Raw genomic sequence first — 23,984 nt, forward strand, 5'->3', positions numbered from 1 at the left:
TTGTGGAGACCAGCTGCCGCACTCGGAGGGTAAGCCTTGCCATTTTAAAAATGCTGTTTTTTGGAAGGTTAGAGGCATTCGACCCGGCTATTGAGGACTGGTCCCAGTATGTGGAGAGAATGTGTTATTTCTTCTGGGCAAATGATATTATGACGGACGAAAGGAGATGGCTTATCCTGCTGTCGGCGTGCGGACCCTCAGCTTTCTCCATTATACATAGTCTGACTTATCCCGATGCGCCGGACACAAAAACTTTCCAAGAAGTAACGGAATTGGTGAAAGAGCACTACGACCCAAAACCACCCCTCATTTTGCGTAGGTACAGACTCTACACAGCGAAGCGGGAAGACAGGGAGTCAGTCACAAATTTCTTGACCCGCCTGAGAAGGCTGGCGGAAAAATGTGAGTTCGGCCCGACGCTAAATGAAATGCTTCGGGACCGGTTAGTGTGTGGTATAAACAACCTCACAATACAGAAACACCTGTTGGCGGAAACGGAGCTAGACTGCAGGCAGGCGTTACAGCTTGCACTGTCCCTAGAAAAGGCAGCAAGTGGGGCGCAGGAACTTTAGGGCACGCCAATGGAGGTAGATACCTGTGAGAGGGAGTACCACAACGGGCCCTGCTACCAGATAGCTGCTCTCAGGAAAATCCTGAGGAATAGAGGGAAAAAGGAAAACCCCAGAACTGCCCCCCAAGTCTGCCAGGACTAACTGGAGACAGAGGGAAGTACTGGCTGAGGCTCCCCCAACAGAGAAGGACCGTTTCTAGCACCAGACAGAGTGGGGTAACAACGACAGAAACCCTAGAAGGAGGTGGCAAAAGAAGAATAGCAGGTGGGGATGCAGGGAAGTACACAACCTAGACGCCCCATCCTCCTCCGAAGGGGAACAATTATATAATATTGCAAAGCAGAACCCATTAGGATTACTCCACGGGTGAACGGGCGGCCGACAATAATGGAAATAGACACGGGTGCGGCCGTATCAGTAATGGGAGTGGCAGCATTTAGAAAAATCAAAGATGGACTCCAGCCACTAACCCTAACAAAAACATTGACGAAACTTAAAACCTACACGGGGGAACCCCTGGAAGTTCTAGGCACGACTCATGTACCCGTGGAATATGAGAAACAATTGCTCAGATTACCGTTGACTATAGTAGAGGGCTCCGGACCGAGTTTAATTGGACGGAACTGGCTGAAAGACCTCAAATTAGATTGGATGAAATTTTTTCAGAGTGGAAGCGGGCAGTTGAGTGGAGTACTCCAAAAATACCCGGAGGTCTTCCAGGAATGTTTGGGGGAAATCATAGGCGCCAAAGCAACTTTGCACGTGGACCCAGAAGCCCTTCCGAAATTTTGTAAGGCCAGGCCGGTACCTTTTGCATTAAGGAAGAAAGTAGTTGACGAAATAGAAAGGTTACGGCGCGACGGCATTATCAGACCAGTACAGTTCTCGGAATGGGCAGCGCCGGTGATACCAATTTTGAAGCCAGACGGCTCGATACGTCTCTGTGGAGATTTCAAACAGACAGTAAACAAATACGCACTGCTGGACAAATACCCAATCCCGAAAATAGACGACCTATATGCCAAATTGTCAGGTGGGCTTTTGTTCACGAAACTGGACATGAGCCACGCCTACCTGCAGTTAAAACTGGACAAGGGCTCCCAGAAGTTCGCTACGACCAACACCCTGAAGGGCCTTTTTCGTTATACTAGACTACCTTTCGGAGTGTCATCAGCCTGCGCTATATTCCAGCGTATGATGGAAAATATTCTGCAGGGACTACCGCAGGTGGTGATTTATTTGGACGATGTCTTAATCACGAGTAGGGCAAATAGGGAACACTTAAGGAACCTGGAGGAAGTGCTCAGGCATTTCGCAAAGGCAGGCGTACGGCTAAAAAGGGAAAAATGTGTTTTTCTGGCCCCACAAGTGACGTACCTGGGATATAAAGTAGACGAGTCAGGCTTACATCCATTAGAAGACAGAGTAAGGGCAATAAAAGAAGCCCCAGCTCCCACCACGGTCCAGGAGTTACGGTCATTTCTAGGGTTGGTAACCTATTATGGAAAATTTATTGAAAATAGGGCATCCATCCTAGAACCCCTCCACCAGCTCCTAAAAAAGGGGCAAGAATAGAAATGGTCCACCCGCTAAAACCGAGCATTTAGGGACATTAAGGAACAGCTGTCATCCGAAAATGTCCTAGAGCATTATGACCAAAGGAAGGAGTTGGTGGTCACTTGTGATGCATCCCCCTATGGGGTAGGAGCCGTCTTAGCCCATAGAGGAAGGAATGGGGAAGAACGGCCAATAGCCTATGCTTCGAGGACCTTGGCGATGGCTGAGAGGAAGTACGCCCAAATCGAGAAGGAAGGACTGGCGGTGATATTCGCAGTAAAAAAATTTCACCAGTATCTGTATGGGCGGAAATTCACCATAGTGACGGACCATAAGCCGTTATTAGGGTTATTAAAAGAAGACAAGTCAATACCCCCAATTGCATCAGCTAGAATCCAACGCTGGCCGTTGCTACTGGAGGCGTATAGATACGTTCTGGAGCACAGACCGGGAATGCGAGAAGCAAATGCAGATGCTTTGAGCAGACTTCCCCTCCCGGACACTCCGCCGCAAATACCAAAAGTAGAGGAGACAGTAATGACTCTAAATCTTTTGGACACCCTACCAGTAGACGCACAACATATTCGGTTGTGGACGCAAAAAGACCCAGTTTTAGCCAAGATGAAGCATTTACTGCTAACAGGGGAACTGGAAAGACCAGTGGAGCCCCAGATGCACCCACACTGGAGCAGAAGGGACCAAATAACCGTAGAAGACGGTATCCTATTATGGGGAGCCCGGGTAATCGTCCCAGCTCAGGGCCGTCAGGCAATCTTAACCGAGTTACATCACGGACACCCAGGGGTGTCCAAAATGAAGATGCTAGCTCGAAGCTACGTTTGGTGGCCAGGTTTGGACACAGACATAGCAGCCTTGGTACGTCAGTGCCAGGAGTGCCAACAGGGGCAAAGAGTGCCACCAGCGGCGCCATTGCACCCGTGGAAATGGCCAGGCAGACCGTGGACCCGCCTGCATATTGACCACGCCGGCCCTTTCATGGGCTCAATGTTTTTGCTGATAGTGGACGCCCACTCCAAATGGTTGGACGTCCACCGGGTAAACACGGCAAGCACAGCATCGACAATTGAAAAGCTCAGGGCCTCGTTTGCAACACATGGACTTCCGGAGGTATTGGTGTCGGACAACGGAACGCCATTCACAAGTGGGGAATTTGGAAAATTCCTGAAAGAAAACGGAGTCCGTCACATCAAAACGGCCCCTTACCATCCAGCGACCAACGGCCTGGCAGAGAGAGCGGTCCAGACACTTAAAGTGGTACTCAAGAAGCAGCCGGCAGCGTCAATGGACACAAAAGTCTCCCGCTGGCTGTTTGATTACAGGGCCACACCGCATTCCACAACGGGCATACCGGCAGCTGAACTCTTAATGGGAAGGCGGCTTTGAACGAGGCTGAGTCTCTTTTTCCCAAATTTAACGGGTAAAGTGGAGAAACAACAGGAGGCCCAACGCAGGGGGCATGATAATAGTCGGCAGCAGGGACATTTCCAGGTGGGGGCACCGGTTTGGGTCAAGAATTATGGGAATGGACCAACGTGGGTCAAAGGCACGGTAGAGTCCCAAACAGGGCCCATATCCTATGAGGTTTCAATAGGAGGTAAGGTGCTGAAGAAACACCTAGACCAAATAAGGGCAGCGGAACCACACCTGGAGGCAGGCGAAGCAGGACCGCCTCAAGCTGGGATAGCCCAGACTGAAAGGATACCCACACCCCAGCCCCGAGCAATTTCTCCAGACCTCGTCATCCAGTCGTCAGAGTCGGAGATGGACACGCTCGACGAGGCCGCCGCGACACCTCTCCCCAAGGAGGAAGAAGAACAACTTCCAAGGAGGTCATCAAGGAAAAGACGGGCTCCTATAAGGTACACCCCGCCCACTTCGGAAAACGACCCGGCGGACGACACAGAGGTGACAGACCCCGACATGAGGAGCAGGAAGAAGCTCAAACGAATGCCAGCTGGCAGGAATTCCTTGGACCTTGGGGGGGGGGGGGGGGGGGGGGGGGGGGGGGGTGTAATGAACTCCAATTGGCTTTATTGGTTGGCCAATTGGAGTATGAGTTCCCTCACTGATAGATCATCGAGGGGGCCCATATGATCACCTGTGTAGGCTTTGTGAGCCAGTCTTAAGTTGATGGGCATCATTCTGAGTAGTCTTCAATAAGAAGTGACCTAGTTGCTCTGAATTTGAACCCACCAACCTTGTATTCTCCAGCATCCAGCCTGAGCCTGAAGTAAGAGGTTAGGTGCCCCACGTGATGGCCAGGATTCAAGTGGGTGGATGAAAGTACAGGCATCCGCCCAGTAAATTGGGTCATAACCAGGGGCTGGATTCTCCGCCCCGCCACATTTCTGTTTCAGCACGTCGGCGGGGTGCTCTGTTATACCGGCTGGTCATTGGGGTTTACCATTGTGGGGCAGCCCCACGTGTCGGGAAACCGCGGGCTGCCCGCAAAAAGGCGCATCCCGTCTGCGGAGAATTCAGTCCCAGGTTTCTGTAACATGAGGTGAACAAACTACATAGTCAGAACTAAGATAGTCAAGGTAGTTTGGTAAACACTGAGGTAATTTAGCGAAAGCTGGACCTCTGCCCCGGTCGATTCCCACATGGTAGCACAGTGGTTAGCACTGTTGCTCCACAGTGGCAGGGACCCAGGTTCGATTCCCGGCTCGGGTCACTCTTTGTACGGAGTCTACACGTTCAGCCCATGTCTGCATGTGTTTCCTCCAGGTGCTCCGGTTTCCTCCCACAAGTCCCGAAAGAAGTGCTTGTTAGGTGAATGGGACATTCTGAATTCTCCTTCAGTGTACCCGAACAGGCGCCGGAATGTGGCTACTAGGGGCTTTTCACAGTAACTTCATTGCAGCGTTAATGTAACTCTACTTGTGACAATAAATATTATGATAGATTATTATAAGATAGAATTTCCACCATCAGATACGACGGAGGAAGTGGGGGCACAGGAAATCCTTGCAAAGCGCACACAGGCATTCACAAGCCACAAACATGACTGTGGCCAGATGATAGGGAAGTCATTATAGAAGGCCCAGCATCAAAACCTCAAAGACAGTACGGCTTTCCCAAGCAAGCTGAGGGGGAGGTGGCCAAAGTCATCAACAGCTTATCACAGCAGGGAGTCCTGCGCCCTGCTATCTCCCCCAATAATTCTCCAATTTGGCCGGGAAGAAAACCGGACGGATCACGGAGGCTGACGATTGATTACCGGGAGCTGAAAAGAACCACCCCAGAGGGATAATGAAAAGGATGAACCGCTACTTCAAAGACTTGATCCGTAAGACCGTCCAGCACAATAACCACACTTGTCCACACGGTAGTGCGGAACTCAGTTTCCAGATCCACCAGATCCACTCCCCATGTACTCCTAACAGGGATTGGGATCAAACCCCTGCTAGGGTTGGACTTATCTGAACCTGAGCAGGCAGCCTTTAGCCATGAGATCGCGGTCAAACACTGTTGGAATCGGTCAAGCTGCAACAACTGGCAGCAGCTGTTAAAATGGGAAAAAGGAATAAGCAGAGCATAGCCTACTTTGATGGCAAGGTGAACCCCATCGAATATGAGGTCAGGCAGAAGGTGAATGTTCCAGTCTTCCAGCCGGGCACATTCCTATCCCAAATCAACATCCTGGCGGTTACCATTGATCAGAAACTGAACTGGATTAGCCATATTAATACTGTGGCTACCAGAGCAGGTCAAAGGTTAGGAACCCTACGGTGAGTAACTCACCTCCTGACCCCCTCAAAGCCTGTCCACCACCTACAAGGCCCAAGTCAAGACTGCAATGGAATACTCCCCACTTGCCTGGATGAGTGCAGCTCCAGCAACATTCAAGAAGATCATCATCATCCAGGACAAAGCAGCCCGCTTGATTGCTATCCCTTCCACAAACATTCAAACCCTCCACCACCGATGAACAGAGGCAGCCGTGTGTACCATCTACAAGATGAACTGCAGTAACTCACCAAGGTTCCCTAGACAGCAGCTTCCAACCCCACGACGACTACCAGCTAGAAGGACAAGAACAGCAGATACCTGGGAACCCCACCACCTGGAGGTTCCCCTCCATGTCACTCACCACCCTGACTAAGAAATATATCTCCGTTTCTTCACTGTCGCTGGGGCAAAATCCTGGAACTCCCTCCCTACAGCCCAGTGGGTGTACCTACATCTGAAGGATTGCAACGGTTCAAGAACGCAGCTCACCTTCTGAAGGGCAACTATGGATGGGCAATAAATGCTGGCCTAATGCCCACATCCCATAAATGAATAAATAAATAAAAGGTGTGCAGGACCCGACCTGGTGGTAGTTAAGGCGAGTCCATCCATTTACAGAGTACTGATTTAATCCGGTAAAGCCGGATGGTACCATGTGAACCAAATGAAGGCGTTTGGCTCCCCAAACAACTACCACCAGTACCACGTATCGCTGGAGGAAATTGAGGGAGCCCAGACTCTGACCCCGTGCTGCAAGTTTCACTCTCACAGACGTAGAACTCTGTCTGTTGTCCCAGAGGAGAAAGAAACTGGTTGTGATCAAGCCACATACTCACTGGCACCTGAAATGAAAATCGTTATTGTCACGAGTAGGCTTCAAATGAAGTTACTGTGAAAAGTCCCTAGACGCCACATTCCGGCGCCTGTTCGGGGAGGCTGTTACAGGAATCAAACCGTGCTGCTGGCCTGCTTGGTCTGCCTTCAAAGCCAGCGATTAGCCCAGTGAGCTAAACAGCCCCTGCAGGGATCCCTAGAAGTGCCTGGTACGACACTCAGACAGGGAGGCGGTGGAAGAGCAGGTCCAAGGTAGTCAGAACCCACCCATTTAAATAAATGACCACCTCAGGAAAAATACAGGGACCCTACCCTCCCTAATTGTCAATAAAATGTACAGTGTTGGATTCCCCCGGGACAGGTCCCTTGTCTTCTTTCCTGTCTGTTAAAACCTGCATGGGTCTTGTGGGGTGGGTATGATTAACTATCCCGTGGTTAGGAATTAGAGTTCCGGGGGCAGCACGGTGGCGCAGTGGTTAGCACAGCTGCCTCACGGCGCTGAAGTCCCAGGTTCGATCCCGGCTCTGGGTCACTGTCCGTGTGGAGTTTGCACATTCTCCCTGTGTTTGCGTGGGTTTCGCCCCCACCCACCCAAAAATGTGCAGAGTAGGTGGATTGGCCAGACTAAATTGCCCCTTAATTGGAAAAAATAATTGGGTAATCTAAATTTATTTAAAATAAGGAATACAAGTTCCCCCAATAAGGAGGTGGGGGACCTCGAACAATGTTTGTCTGTGTATAAATAGAGTGGGCCAATAAGACACCGACTAAGGAAGATCCAATAGGGAGCTACTGGAGCCATATATAATATTAGTTGTAAAATAAAGTAAGTTTTTGTTTCTACAAAGATCGATGGGAACTCTTCGTGGCCACACTTCTTTCCCCTTCACTGAGGATAATCTCCATGAGGTGGCAGCAGATACTGGTTCTGCTCAATGAATAGACGTTTTCCCCTGGGTGCAGGTTTCCCTTGGCTTTTATATAGGCTCGCTGCCTGATACTGTGTGAGGTCAGCCGAAACCTCCACGAGCTTCCACCTGCAGTGTCATCACCCCAATATGATCGGTATTAATTACCAGCACGCCACATTATAATACAGTATGATTGGTAACCATCAGCGATTGACATACCCTCAGATAACCATCATCACCCTGCACTCTTCCGAGATCTGCCATCTTATTTTTTGCACACGCAACCTCCGCATTGTGGTATTAGCCACACAACTCATCGCCCCCAGAAGGTGCTAAATTAAACAAGGATGCTTGGCACCTCAGATTCTGGAATAAAGATATTATAAAAGGGGGTCAGTAAAGAGCATGAGCCCGCCTCAGGTGGGAGGGATAATAATCTTTATTATTATTGTCACAAGTGGCTTAAATTAACACTGCAATGAAGTTACTGTGAAAAGCCCCGAGTCGCCACATTCCAACGCCTGTTCGGGGACACCGAGGGAGAATTCAGAATCTCCAATTCACCTAACATCATGTCGTTTCGAGACTTGTGGGAAGAAACCGGAGCACCCGGAGGAAACCCAGACACGCAGACCACGGTGAGAACGTGCAGACTCCGCACAGACAGTGACTCAAGCCGGGAATTGAACCTGGGACCCTGGCGCTGTGAAGCTATATCCAAATTATTGGTTAATTCACTTGTGTAGGGACTCCGGGGCCTATGGCGCTGGAATTGACGGTGCAATCACCCAGGGTGCCATACGCCACCTCCTACAAGAGAGGATCTAACCATTGCCCCTTGACATTCAATGGCATTACCATCACTGAATCCCCCACAATCAACATCCGGGGGTTACCATTGATTAGAAACTGAACCAGACTAGCCGTATTAATACTGTGGCTACCAGGGCAGGTCAAAGGCTAGGAATCCTACGGCAACTAACTCACCTCCTCACCCCTAAAAGCCTGTCCACAATCTAAAAGGCACAAGTCAGGAGTGTAATGGAAAACTCTTCACTTGCCTGGATGAGTACAGCTTCAACAACACTTAAGAAGCGCTACACCATCCAGGACAAAGCAGACATTTGATTGCTCCTTCCTCCACAAGCATTCAATCCCTCCACCACGACGAATAGTGGCAGCTGTGTGTACCATAAACAAGATGCACTGCAGCATATCACCAATGTTCCTTAGCACCTTCCAAACCTATGACAACTAGAAGGATAAGAGTAGTAGATACCTGGGAACCCCACCACCTGTGTGTTCCCATCCAAGAAACTCATGGCCCTGACTTGGAAATATATTGTCGTCCTTCACTGTCGCTGGGTCAAAATCCTGGAACTACCTCCCTAATAGCACTGTGGGTGTACCTACAACTTATGGACAGCAGCGGTTCAAGAAGGCAGCTCATCACTACCTTCTGAAGGGCACCAAGGTATTGGCACTAAATGCCGGTCGAAGCCAGCGACACCAACAGCAGTATACAGTAATATAGATGCATTATGTACTCTAGCTGGGCGCTGCACTATAGCTGTGTGCTGCATTATAGCTGTGCGCTGCATTATAGCTGTGTGCTGCATTATAGCTGTGTGCTGTATTATGGCTGTGTGCTGTATTATAGCTGTGTGCTGTATTATAGCTGTGTGCTGTATTATAGCTGTGTGCTGTATTATAGCTGTGTGCTGTATTATAGCTGTGTGCTGCATTATAGCTGTGTGCTGTATTATAGCTGTGTGCTGTACTATAGCTGTGTGTTGTACTATAGCTGTGTGCTGTATTATAGCTGTGTGCTGTACTATAGCTGTGTGCTGTACTATAGCTGTGTTGTACTATAGCCGTGTGCTGTACTATAGCCGTGTGCTGTGTTATAGCCGTGTGCTGTGTTATAGCCGTGTGCTGTGTTATAGCCGTGTGCTGTGTTATAGCCGTGTGCTGTGTTATAGCCGTGTGCTGTGTTATAGCCGTGTGCTGTGTTATAGCCGTGTGCTGTGTTATAGCCGTGTGCTGTGTTATAGCCGTGTGCTGTGTTATAGCCGTGTGCTGTGTTATAGCCGTGTGTTGTACTATAGCCGTGTGCTGTACTATAGCTGTGTGCTGTACTATAGCTGTGTGTTGCATTATAGCTGTGTGCTGTATTATAGCTGTGTGCTGTACTATAGCTGTGTGTTGTACTCTTGCTGTGTGCTGTACTATAGCTGTGTGTTGCATTATAGTTGTGTGTTGTATTATAGCTGTGTGCTGTACTATAGCTGTGTGCTGTATTATAGCTGTGTGCTGTACTATAGCTGTCTATTGTACTATAGCTGTGTGCTGTACTATAGCTGTGTGCTGTATTATAGCTGTGTGCTGTATTATTGCTGTGTGCTGTATTATAGCTGTGTGCTGTATTATAGCTGTGTGTTGTACTATAGCTGTGTGCTGTATTATAGCTGTGTGCTTTACTATAGCTGTAAGCTTTACTATAGCTGTGTGTGTATTATAGCTGTTTGCTGTACTATAGCTGTGTGCTGTATTATAGCTGTGTGCTGTATTATAGCTGTGTGCTGTATTATAGCTGTGCTTTACTATAGCTGTGTGCTGTACTATAGCTGTGCTGTACTATAGCTGTGCTGTACTATAGCTGTGTGCTGTACTATAGCTGTGTGCTGTATTATAGCTGTGTGCTGTACTATAGCTGTCTATTGTACTATAGCTGTGTGCTGTACTATAGCTGTGTGCTGTACTATAGCTGTGTGCTGTATTATAGCTGTGTGCTGTACTATAGCTGTGTGCTGTACTATAGCTGTGTGCTGTACTATAGCTGTGTGCTGTACTATAGCTGTGTGCTGCAATATAGCTGTGTGCTGTATTATAGCTGCTGTACTATAGCTGTGTGCTGCAATATAGCTGTGTGCTGTATTATAGCTGCTGTACTATAGCTGTGTGCTGTACTATAGCTGTGTGCTGTATTATAGCTGCTGTACTATAGCTGTGTGTTGTACTATAGCTGTGTGCTGTACTATAGCTGTGTGCTGTATTATAGCTGTGTGCTGTATTATAGCTGTGTGCTGCACTATAGCTGTCTATTGTACTATAGCTGTGTGTTGTACTATAGCTGTGTGCTGTACTATAGCTGTGTGCTGTATTATAGCTGTGTGCTGTACTATAGCTGTGTGTTGCCCTATAGCTGTGTGCTGTATTATAGCTGTGTGCTGTATTATAGCTGTGTGCTGTACTATAGCTGTGTGCTGTACTATAGCTGTGTGCTGTACTATAGCTGTGTGCTGTACTATAGTTGTGTGTTGTACTATAGCTGTGTGTTGCACTATAGCTGTGTGCTGCACTATAGCTGTGTGCTGCACTATAGCTGTGTGCTGTACTATAGCTGTGTGCTGTACTATAGCTGTGTGCTGTACTATAGCTGTGTGCTGTACTATAGCTGTGTGCTGTATGATAGCTGTGTGTTGTACTATATTATAGCTGTGTGCTGTATTATAGCTGTGTGTTGTATTATACCGATGTGCTGTACTATAGCTGTGTGTTGTATTATAGCTGTGTGCTGTCCTACAGCTGTGCGCTGTGCTACAGCTGTATGCTCTACTATAGCTGTGTGCTCTATTATAGCTGTGTGCTCTACTATTGCTGTGTGCTCTACTATTGCTGTGTGCTGTACTATAGCTGTGTGCTGCATTATAGCTGTGTGCTGTACTATAGCTGTGTGTTGTACTATAGCTGTGTGTTGTACTATAGCTGTGTGTTGTACTATAGCTGTGTGTTGTACTATAGCTGTGTGCTGTCCTATAGCTGTGTGCTGTACTATAGCTGTGGGCTGTAATATAGATGTGTGTTGTACTATAGCTGTGTGCTGTATTATAGCTGTGTGCTGTATTATAGATGTGTGCTGTACTATAGATGTGTGTTGTACTATAGCTGTGTGCTGTATTATAGCTGTGTGCTGTACTATAGCTGTGTGCTGTACTATAGCTGTGGGCTGTACTATAGCTGTGTGCTGCCCTATAGCTGTGTGCTGCCCTATAGCTGTGTGCTGTACTATAGCTGTGTGCTGTACTATAGCTGTGTGCTGCATTATAGCTGTGTGCTGTATTATAGCTGTGTGCTTTACTAAAGCTGTGTGCTGTACTATAGCTGTGTGCTGTACTATAGCTGTGTGCTGTACTATAGCTGTGTGCTGTACTATAGCTGTGTGCTGTACTATACCTCTGTGCTGTACTACAGCTGTGTGCTGTACTGTAGCTGTGTGCTGTACTGTAGCTGTGTGCTGTACTATAGCTGTGTGCTGTGTGATAGCTGTGTGTTGTACTATATTATAGCTGTGTGCTGTATTATAGCTGTGTGTTGTATTATACCTATGTGCTGTACTAAAGCTGTGTGTTGTATTATAGCTTTGTGCTGTCCTACAGCTGTGCGCTGCGCTATAGCAGTGTGCTGCGCTATAGCAGTGTGCTGCACTATAGCAGTGTGCTGTATTATAGCAGTGTGCTGTACTATAGCAGTGTGCTGTACTATAGCAGTGTGCTGCACTATAGCAGTGTGCTGCACTATAGCAGTGTGTTGCACTATAGCAGTGTGTTGCACTATAGCAGTGTGTTGCACTATAGCAGTGTGTTGCACTATAGCAGTGTGTTGCACTATAGCAGTGTTGCACTATAGCAGTGTGTTGCACTATAGCAGTGTGTTGCACTATAGCAGTGTGCTGCACTATAGCAGTGTGCTGCACTATAGCAGTGTGCTGCACTATAGCAGTGTGCTGCACTATAGCAGTGTGCTGCATTATAGCAGTGTGCTGCATTATAGCAGTGTGCTGCATTATAGCAGTGTGCTGCATTATGACTATGTATTGTACAGTACTATAGCAGTGTGCTGTATTATAGCAGTGTGCTGTATAATAGCAGTGTGCTGTACTATGACTATGTATTGTACAGTACTATAGCTGTGTGCTGTATTATAGCTGAGTGCTGTACTATGACTATGTATTGTACAGTACTATAGCTGTGTGCTGTATTATAGCTGAGTGCTGCATTATAGCAGTGTGCTGTACTATGATTATGTATTGTACAGTACTATAGCTGTGTGCTGCATTATAGCTGTGTGCTGTACTGTGACTGTTATTGTACTACAGTTGTGTTCTGTATTATAGCTGTGTGCTGTACTATTGCTGTGTGTTGTACTGGAGCTATGTGCTGTATCATAGTTGTGTGCCTTACTATAGCTGTGTGCTGTGTTATTGCTGTGTGCTGTATCATAGCTGTGTGCTGTACTATAGCTGTGTGCTGTGTTATTGCTGTGTGCTGATTCATAGCTGTGTGCCTTACTATAGCTGTGCTGTGTTATTGCTGTGTGCCTTACTATAGCTGTGTGCTGTGTTATTACTGTGTGCTGTATCATAGCTGTGTGCTGTACTATAGCTGTGTGCTGTGTTATTGCTGTGTGCTGATTCATAGCTGTGTGCCTTACTATAGCTGTGCTGTGTTATTGCTGTGTGCCTTACTATAGCTGTGTGCTGTGTTATTGCTGTGTGCTGTATCATAGCTGTGTGCTGTACTATAGCTGTGTGCTGTGTTATTGCTGTGTGCTGTATCATAGCTGTGTGCTGTACTATAGCTGTTTGCTGCATTATAGCTGTGTCTTGTACTACAGCTGTGTGTGCTGTACAATATCATTTACCTGAGGAAGGAGCAGTGCTCCGAAAACTAGTGATTTGAAACCAACCTGATGGGACTTTAACCTGGTGTTGTAAGGTGTTTTACTGTGCCCACCCATCATTAATGTACTATATCTTGGTGTTGCATTTTGCTTATGTAATGTATTATATCTGTGTGCTGGTCACTAGCTGCAAGTTGTGTTATAGATGGTTCTGCTGATTTAGTTTATCGTCTGACATTATGAAGTAAGGCACGCTGGCCCCTTCGTTTTGATGTGTTTTGATGACACTAGCCTGTTGATTTGTGAAGGTGACAGGTATATCTGTAAATCGGATGACAACACAGTTCTCAATGGCAGCAGCGTTTAAATCCTCTATCTTGCAACCTCTCTCAGTGGCCACCACATATTGCCAGCTGGAAGAAACACTGAATAGCCGCCAGTCCCTTAAAAGTCAACGAGGAACCGTTCGCGGGACAGTTTGTCCAGCCTCTCCCTGGGATGTCACTGCCTCGGATTTGTTTCACCTCAGTGTATGCATCACATCAGTATGATTTCCCGGTAAGTTTGTGGAAACTCCTGGAATCCCTCCATCTCTGCCCCATGATTTACTCCACAATGTACTGTTTGTTTCACAGACGACCCCTGCCTCCCTCCCCTGTTCCCCCTCAACTGTTTCCCTGAGCAGGAGTGAAATTACCACTTGCCTGTGCAGCCTGGGCTGGGTGGAAAGAGGCGAGCAGCAGGTAGAGGAAGAGGCTGTGCTGAATCCCAGGAACCATTGTGGCCTCTGCTCCCTCACTCCCGGGCAATTCCTCCAGGGATCCGTCCAGTCCGCACACCAGGTTAAAAACAAACCCCTGCCTTTCGCCGGCAGGTGCATTCACATCGAGGGCATTTGCCTGCAGCCTGTTTTCCCTCCTCCTCCTCCGGCAGGCAGGGTCTGCAGAAGCAGCCACCTTACTGCGGGACAGGAGTGTTGTGTGTGCAGGGAGAGGTCTGACCTCTCCTGGGCTGTGTGATCAGGGTGAGGAAGGGCTGCTGTGGTCTCGGGATGACATTGTCCCGCCCCCTTTAGGGAGATGAGGAAAAACTGGTGGAATTTTAGAGCGAAAATAAATTGCTCCAACTTCACACTTAAATACAGCAAATCAAAATGACCTCCTGCAGTGAGTGCATTTCAGAGCTCTCACATAGGTAATCGTCAAATAAGGGCTGATTCACAAGTCGTTTCTACATATTGATGCAAAAATATATATTGCACAATTCGATGTCAAGTGTCATTGCAGGAGATTGGGAGGATCCTGTCGATATGCACAATGGGCAAATCGGTGCAACAAGTTATCTTGCTCATATTTCAGAATCGAACCCCACATACTCCGAATGTGAGCAAAAGCTGCCTCGTTTGTTGGCGGGCTCTTAAAATCTTATTCGGTGACGCCAGCTGTCTCCATCGTCAGCTCACATGAGAAAAGTATGTTTCCACATTAGATGTGAAACCTTATCAATTTGTAGACTGTCCCCTGGCTATCTTTTATTTTCAAATGCAAATTACAAAGGTCAGCAAAATACACAGCACTTCACAGCACCTTAACACATGCCAAGCATTTGAGCAATGGAACTCACTTCTCAAGGGCTTTACACAGCAAGATTCCACAATCAGTCAATGAGGTGAAACCTTTCAACTGCTTCCCCCCCGTTGTTTTGGTCCAGGGGAAAAGTTCGGAAATTTGCTGACCCTTTTCAACTTGGGGTCAGGTTAAGGTGGGGTGCTTTAGTCTGTTTCATAGGTGATACACTATCAATTACGAGAAGACGAGAGTAGAATGTAATCGAGGCTTTATTACACTGAGATGTGTGGCCTCCTATAGCAGCTGACAAAATGGCTGCTGTAGGGGAGCACACATATTTATACTCCGCCTACTGGGCGGAGCCAGCAGGCAGGGATCTACCCCCGTACCTGTAATACAGGGGCCTTACCGTAAAACACATATATATACAGTATATACATCAGTGGTGACTCCCACATTCACTCCCTGTTAAAAAATGAGTCCAGCTCAATGGTGGAGAACTATATACAGAAAGTTGTGTTTAAAAATTACAGATAATATTACAAATTCAGGTGGTCCGGTGCGTTGATCTGCTGTCGAGAGTGCCGCAGTGCTGGTGGCGACTCAGGCGGCGGCTTGGTCTTCGGTGACTCCGGTAGCGTGTCGAAATCTTCTTCATCCCTGGGTGGGAGCAAGGGGAGGACGGATTGTCCTGGAGCGGGGGCTGTGGTGGGGTGTGCTGGGGGAAGGGAGATGTGGCGCCGGGGCAGCGGGGGGGGGGGGGGGGGGGGGTGTGTGTGGAACCAGCTGGTGTCTGGTCCCTGAGGGAGACTGTGTCTTGGCGGCCGTCGGGGAACGCTACGTAAGCGTACTGCGGGTTGGCGTGGAGTAGCTGTATCCTCTCAACCAACGGGTCCACCTTGTGGAGTCGCATGTGTTTACGGAGAACGGGTCCTGGAGCTGCCAGCCATGTTGGGAGCAAAACCCCGGAGGTGGACTTCCTAGGGAAGGCAAAGAGACGTTCATGGGGGGTTTCATTAGTCACGGTGCACAGGAGCGACCGAATAGAGTGAAGGGCGTCAGGGAGGACCTCCTGCCAACGGGAGGCCGGGAGGACCATAGGGCCAGCTGGACGGCCTTCCAGTCTGTCCCATTCTCCCGCTCCACCTGCCCGTTTCCCCTGGGGTTGTAGCTGGTCGTCCTGTTCGAGGCAATGCCCCTTTTGAGCAGGTACTGGCGCAGCTCATTGCTCATGAATGGTAAAAACAGATATGGCCTCAGGAGGCTCGTTGAGCTTACCGGGGCGATACAAAATCTCAGTGTTGTAGGCGGAGAGCTTGATCCTCCACCTCAAGGTTTTATCATTTTTGATCTTGCCCCGCTGTGTGTTGTTAAACATGAAGGCAACCGACCGTTGGTCAGTGAGGAGAGTGAATCTTCTGCCGGCCAGGTAATGCCTCTAATGCTGCACAGCTTCAACAATAGCTTGGGCCTCCTTTTCGACAGAGTGCCGAGTTTCGGAGGAATGGAGGGTGCGGGAGAAGAATGCCACGAGTCTGCCTGCCTGGTTGAGGGTGGCGGTGTTGGAACCAACAATTCTACGGACACTTGCTTGTAGGATTAGAATAGCGGTTTTAATATACTCACAACAGAGCCAGCCTATTAGCCATTGAACTTTCGGTGAACTGGCCGGCTGACCATGTGGCACTGATCTTTATACAGCAGCTTCCGGGGAGGAGTCCTGGGCAGAGCCAAGGGAGAAGCGGCGTACAACTCGAGCATTCCCAGAGCTACTCCCCCTGGAGGACAGGTAGTGCAACTGCACTTACAATACCGACACATGTATATACAGATTATAATCCGGTGTGAATCACATTCACCACAGGCGGCCAGAGTGACGTTTGATGCATCACTCTCGACTTGGAAAGGCAGTCTTGTCGACTGCGTGCTTCGCGGCCATGGCGATGGCGGCCTTGATACGGTTGAAGGCCTGGTGAGCCTCAGCCGTCAGGGGAAATACGGTGGATTGAATGAGTGGGCGGGCATTGTCCGCATAGTTTGGGACCCACTGGACGTAATGCAAAAAGAACCCCAGGCATCGTTTGAGGGCCTTGGGGCAATGGGGGAGGGGGAGTTCCATGAGGGGGCGCATGCGGTCAGGCCCCAGAACTCCATTCTGGACAACATAGCCGAGGATGGCTAAGCGGTTCGTGCTGAATACAGACTTCATCTTGTTATAGGTGAGGTTGAGGAGAGTGGCGGTGTGGCGACATTTGGAATGGTTGGCGTCATGGTCCTGCTGGTCGTGGCCGCAGATGGTGACATTGTCCTGTTACGGGAAAGTTGCCTGCAGTCCGTACCAGTCAACCATTCGGTCCATCTCCCGTTGGAAGACCGAGAACCCGTTGGTGAAGCCGAAGGGAACCCTAAGAAAGTGGCAAAGGCAGCCGTCTGCTTCGAACACCATGTATGGGCGGTCTGTCTTACGGATGGGGAGCTGGTGGTAGGCAGATTTCAGGTCCACTGTCGAGAAGACCCGGTACTGTGCAATCTGATTGACCATATCAGATATGCGTGGGAGGGAGTACGCGTCGAGCTGCATGTTCCGATTGATAGTCGGACTGTAGTCAACGACCATCCTGTTTTTCTCCCCAGTTTTGACCACTACCACTTGGGCTCTCCAGGGGCTGTTGCTGGCCTTGATGATGCCTTCCTGAAGCAGCTGCTGGACTTCAGACCTGATGAAGGTCCTGTCCTGGGCGCTGTACCGTCTGCTCCTGGTGGCGACGGGTTTGCAATCCGGGGTTAGGTTTGCAAAAAGGGAAGGCAGGTCGACCTTAAGGGTCGCAAGGCCACACACGGGCCGCCACATTTCAGGGTTAGGCTCTGGAGGTTGCACTGGAAGTCCAGGCCGAGTAGCAGGGCAGCGCAGAGGTTGGGGAGGACGTAGAGGCGGAAGCCGCTGAATTCCACGCCCTGGACGGTGAGGGTGGCGATGCAGTACCCCCGGATCACCACGGAGTGGGATCCGGAGGCCAGGGAGATTCTCTGGTTAGCGGGGTGTACCGCGAGGGAGCAACGCCTTACCGTATTGGGGTGAATGAAGGTCTCAGTGCTCCCGGAGTCCAGCAGGCAAGAGATCTAATGCCCTTTGACCTTCACCTTTGTTGAAGCGGTCGTGTGGTCGAGACTGGTCAATCGTGACCGAGGCGAGACGCGGCTGGTCGTCGGTGGTTGCAGGCAATGAGTGGCCTGATGAGGTGCCCGACGGGCAGGGGTCCTGAGGCGGGTAAGATGGCGGCGCCCACGGGCTGCACGTGTCCTGGGGGAGGCAAGACGGGGGCGCCCTGGGGCTGCACGTGTCCTGGGGCAGGCAAGATGGTGCGCCCATTGGTCCTGGGAGAGACAAGATGGCAGCGCCCATGGGCCCTGGACGTTGCGTGATGCGACCGTAAGTAAGAGCGCTCGTTTTTTGATCCCTATTGGCCCCTTCCAAGAGGCGCTGGCGGTGTAGTCAGACCCTATGCCCATAACGAATGCGTCTCTCATCATCAGATTCGAGTGTTCCGTGGCCGAAATGGCCAGCGGTCACAGTCTCTAACTAGGGCAAGCAGGGCACGCCAGAAATCTTCCAATGACCTACCGGGAAGTTGGCGTAGATTTTGTTAGTCCGCTGAGCGTAGTTTTCCTTCAGTAGCGTCATGGTCTCTGCATAGGTCGGCGCATCCTGGACGAGGGGTAAGACGTTGGAGCTCAGCTGCGTGTACAGGATCTGGAGCTTCTGTGCTTCTGGGATTGCATCTGGCGCAGACCCGATATACGCTTCAAAACAGGCTAGCCAATGTTCAAAATCCTTTTTGGCGTTGTCTGCTTGAGGATGAGGCTGCAGGCGATCCGACTTAGAACATAGAACATAGAACAGTACAGCACAGAACAGGCCCTTCGGCCCTCAATGTTGTGCCGAGCAATGATCACCCTACTCAAACCCACGTATCCACCCTATACCCGTAACCCAACAACCCCCCCCCCCTTAACCTTACTTTTAAGGATACTATGGGCAATTTAGCATGGCCAATCCACCTAACCCACACATCTTTGGACTGTGGGAGGAAACCAGAGCACCCGGAGGAAACCCACGCACACACGGGGAGGACGTGCATACTCCGCACAGACAGTGACCCAGCCGGGAATCGAACCTGGGACCCTGGAGCTGTGAAGCATTTATGCTAACCACCATGCTACCGTGCTGCTACCCATGCTACCGTGCTGCTACTACAGCACGGTAGTACCTCGACTTGATGCGGAGGTCCATCTCTGAAAAATCTCAGTGTAATAAATTGATGCACTATCAATTATGCAAAGACGAGAGTAGAATGTAATCGAGGCTTTATTACAGAGATGTGTTGCCTCCTACAGCAGCTGACGAAATGGCTGCTGTACGGGGAGCATTCATATTTATACTCCGCCTACTGGGTGGAGCAAGCAGGTAGGGATCTACCCCCGTACCTGTGTACAGGGGCCTTACCGTAAAACATATATATATATATATATATAGTATATATCAGTGGTGACTACCATATTAGGAACATAGGAACAGTCGGCCATTCAGCCCATCCCGCCATTCAATGAGATCTTGGCTGATCTGTGACCAAATTCCATATACCTGCCTTTGGCCCATATTCCTTAATATCTTTGCTTATCAAAAATCTATCTATATCAGATTTAAAATTAACAACTGATCTAGCTTTGACTGCTGCTTGTGGGTGAGAGTTTCAAACCTCTATCACCCTTGGAGTGAAAAAGTATTTCCTAACATCTCCCCTGAACAGTCTAGCCCTATTTTTTAGACTCCGACCCCAAGTTCTAGAATCTCCAACCAGTGGAAATAGTTTATCTTTATCTACCCTGTCTTTGCCTGTTAATATCTTGAAGACTTCGATCGGATCACCCCTTAACCTTCTAAATCCCAGCGAAAACAGGCCTAATTTAAGTAATAAATTCCTTTCCCAAAGGCTGACCTGCTGTGTCAAGTTCTTTCAGGAGTTTTCAGCAAAGGGCCAGCATGGACAACCGGGGCTGAATGACCTCGTTCTCTGCCCTCTTGACTCAAGGCTGAAAATCCAAACACTATTAAAATGGAGGTAGACTGCAGAATGCTGGGACACAGAGGGATCTGGTGCCTTTCTCTATGAATCACAAAAAGTTAGCACGCAGGTACAGCAATTGATTTGGAAGTTATTGAAAGGGCTTTGGAGTATAGATTTCAGGAAGTCTTGCTGTAGCTGAACAAGGCGTTGGTAAAACTACGCTTAGAATTCTATGTACAGTTTTGATCTCTGAATTGAAGAATATATATGCTTTGATTGGAGGCAGTTCAGAGAAGATTGTGTTGATTCCTGTGATGAAGGAGTTGTTTTATGAGGAAAGGTAGAGCAGGTTAGGCTTGTATTCATTGTAGTTTAGAAGAAGGAGAGGTGACCTTGTTGAAACATTTAGATTCTGAGGGAGCTTGACAGGCTCGATTCTGAGAGGATGTTCCCTCTCATGGCTGAATCTGGAACTACAGGACACAGCTTCAAAATAAGGGGTCTCTTTAACCTGTGATTATCCCTCTCTCCAGTTGCTCCGTCTGGACCTGTAAACGTAATTACCTGCAAAGACTTGCATTCAAAGTATCCTATTGCATTTTTGACCTTGTCTATGTATATGTTTCCACCTCTTCATTCACCTGAGGAAGGAGCTGTGGTCCGAAAGCTAATGATTCGAAACAAACCTGTTGGGCTTTAACCTGGTGTTGTAAGACTTCTTACTGTGCTCACATCAGTCCAATGCCGGCATCTCCACATCACTCCTAGAATAGGTTACTACTAGCCTGTTGCCAGTGGCTATACTCTGTGTCAAGCATGTCTGACCAGGAGACTCTCCACCTTTATTGGCTGCAATAGGTGTGTTGGAAGGTTTTACAGGCTGATAATCAACCTTTCAGTCCCATTACGGTGTGCCCATCAAGTCCTGGAACACAGAACTCCTGGCTCAAGGACAGGGACACTACCCAATGCGCCACAAGAACTCTCCCAACAATATATTATTGTGGTAAATAGTGCGGCACGGTGGTGCAGCAGTTAGCACTGCTGCCTATGGCGCCGAGGACCCGGTTCGATCCCGGCCCCGGGTCACTGTTTATGTGGAGTTTGCACATTCTCCCCCACAACCAAAAAAGATGTGCAGGTTTAGGTGGATTGGCCACGCTAAATTGCTCCTTAATTGGAAAAAAATAATTGGGTCCTCTAAAATTTAAAAAAATATATATATTATTGTGGCAAAATAAATTACTTTGGTAGACAATGAATTACTCTGGCAGACAGTGAATAACTTTTGGGGGGGAAGTGAATTACTCCGGTGAACAATAAATTACTCTGGCGGACAGTGCATTGCTTTGTCAGGCAGTGAATTACTCTGTCAGACAATGAATCGCTCTGGCAGACAATGAATCGCTCTGGCAGACAATGAATCGCTCTGGCAGACAATGAATCGCTCTGGCAGACAATGAATTACTCTGACATACAGTGAATTACTTTGGCAGATAGTGAATTACTCTGGCAGATAGTGAATTACTCTGGCAGACAATGAATTGCTCTGGCAGACAGTGAATTACTCTGACATACAGTGAATTACTCTGGCAAACAATGAATCGCTCTGGCAGACAGTGAATTACTCTGACATACAGTGAATTACTCTGGTGGGCAATGAATTATTCTGGAACACAGTGAATAACTCTGACAGATAATGAATTACACTGGCAGACAGTGAATTACACTGGAGGACTGTGAATTACTCTAGTGGACAGTGAATTAATCTGGTGGACGGTGAATTAATCTGGTGGACAATGAATTAATCTGGTGGACATTAAATTACTCTGGTGGACATTGAATTACTCTGGGGGGGGAATGAATTACTCTGGGAGACAATGAATAACTTTGTGGGCAGTGAATTATTCCAGTGGCAATGAATTACTATGACAGGCAATGAATTACCCTGGTGGACAGTGAATTTCTCTGGCGGACTGCGAATTACTCTGGCAGACAATGAATTGCTCTGGTGGATAGTGAATTAATCTGGTGGACTGTGAATTACTCTAGCACACAGTGAATTACTGTGGTGGGAAATGGATTACTCTGGTGGATAATGAATTACTCTGGCAGACACTGAACCTATATTGTACTCAGGAAGATCCCAGAAGTAGCAATGAATTGAATAACCCGTTAAGCAAATTGTGGGAGTGTTAGTTGAAGGAGAATTATTGTTCAGGACACAGGAAGAGCTCCCTTCCCTTCCTCCAGTATGGGAGTCTTGTATATTCATTCGAACAACTGATTGGGCATCAGGTTTAATGTCTGATTTAAAGACCCAGGTGATCAATTCCTGAATTGATCACCATTCATGTTCTTACAGGGAACAGATCAGTCCGAGCGGGAGTCGCTGAGGAGTCTAGTAGCTGTGGGGAAGAAGCTGTTCCTATGTCTAGATGTGCGGGTCTTCAGTATCTTCTGCCTGATGGAAGGGTCTGGAAGAAGGCAAAACCTGGGTGTGAGAAGTCTCTGATAATGCTGTCTGCCTTCCTGAGGCAGCGGGAGATGTAGACAGAATCAATGTGTGAATGGCAAGCTTGTGTGATGCGTTGGGCTGAGTTCACCACACTCTGCAGTTTCTTGCGATCTTGGACCGAGCAGTTGCCATACCAAGCTGTGATGCAGCTGGATAGGTTGCTCTCTATGCCACGTCTGTAGAGGATACATCCATACCAACCATTTAAACCACTCCCTGTGGTAATGAGTTCCACATTCTTACACTCAAGGGTAAAGATTTTTTTCTGGATTCCCTGGTGGATTTCTTGGTGATGTTTAATGTCGATAGTCTCTGGTTCTGTTGAAAATTGCTTATTGTCACGAGTAGGCTTCAAATGAAGTTACTGTGAAAAGCCCCTAGTCGCCACATTCCGCACCTGTTCGGGGAGGCTGTTCTTCCCCATAGAAGAAATATTCTCTCTTTGTCCACTCCATCAAAATTTCTCATCACCCAGTCTCTACTTAATGTTGAAGCCAGTTAGCAATCCATTCTGCCACTTGTCCCCGACTCCACGTTCTCAAACCTTCTTCATTAGTTTATTGTGGGGCTCCTTATTCAGGAGGATTTTGTTAGCCACTGGAAGTAGGCAATTCAGGGAAATGTTGATGGCATTTATCATAGAATCCTAGAATCTCTACAGTGCAGGTGGAGTGGAGGCTATTCGGCCTCCGGGTCTGCACTGACCCTCTGAAAGAGCACCCACTCCACAGCCCTATCCTCGCAACCCCACCTAAGGGGCAAATGAACATATCCAATCCACTTATTCTCCACATCTTTGGACTGTGGGAGGAAACCGGGGCTCATGCAGGAAACCCATGTAGACAGGGGGAGGAAGTGCAAACCCAACACAGACAGTGACCCAAGCCGGGAATCGAACACGGGACCCTGGAGCTGTGAGGCAGCAGTGTTAGCCACTGTGCCATCATCAACGTGCGTCAGAAGTTTCTCGGCTATTCACAACAGGGATTGTTTCAACTTAATAGTTTCCACAGCGCATCCCTTCCTGAAGGTCTTGAGGGGCCTGGTGGTGGTGGTGGTGGAGGAGGGAGTTCTTTATCCTCCCAAATCTGTAGGATGCGCCTGGAACCTTGATGTGAGCGTACGCCCGCCAGCTTTGAAGAGCTCAGGTGGAATATCTTCAGCATCGCCAGTTCTGTTGTTTTTCATCTGTTTGCTTGCTTGTTGCCATTGATGAGGATTCACCCATGGGAGGCGTAGCCTGGAGATAATCAGCTGCTACTGTAGATTCACGTCAGAGGAATTATTGGAAATGTTCTTTCCAGCATTGACGGATGGCATTGTCATCCTTAAGGAGAGGCAAATTCCCCATCCTGTGAGTGATGGGGAATTTGTCTCTTCAGCCGTAAGAAAGTATTCAGGCAAAACTCCTGCCAAAACTATTCCGATGGAGTGGATGCTGCGTCCAGATGGCCGAAAAGTGTCCTCCCCAATGGGAGCAGAAGTAGGCAATTCAGCCCTTCGAGTCTACTCCGTCATTCAAT

At 48.5% G+C, this 23,984-nt stretch overlaps 1 protein-coding gene across 2 annotated transcripts in view; it reads right to left on the minus strand.

Annotated features, from left to right (window-relative positions):
* Positions 1–14,319, minus strand: part of LOC119967065 (fibulin-7) — a 68,024-nt gene extending 53,705 nt beyond the window's left edge. For both annotated transcript variants that reach the window (XM_038799106.1, XM_038799104.1), the window contains exon 1: positions 14,014–14,319. In XM_038799106.1, the coding sequence (XP_038655034.1) occupies positions 14,014–14,088 (75 nt within the window). In that variant the 5' untranslated portion in view covers positions 14,089–14,319. The remainder of the gene's footprint in view (positions 1–14,013) is intronic.
* Positions 14,320–23,984: the final 9,665 nt, after the last annotated feature.

This window comes from Scyliorhinus canicula, chromosome 6 (genome assembly GCF_902713615.1).
Source record: "Scyliorhinus canicula chromosome 6, sScyCan1.1, whole genome shotgun sequence".
Lineage (NCBI taxonomy): Eukaryota > Metazoa > Chordata > Chondrichthyes > Carcharhiniformes > Scyliorhinidae > Scyliorhinus > Scyliorhinus canicula.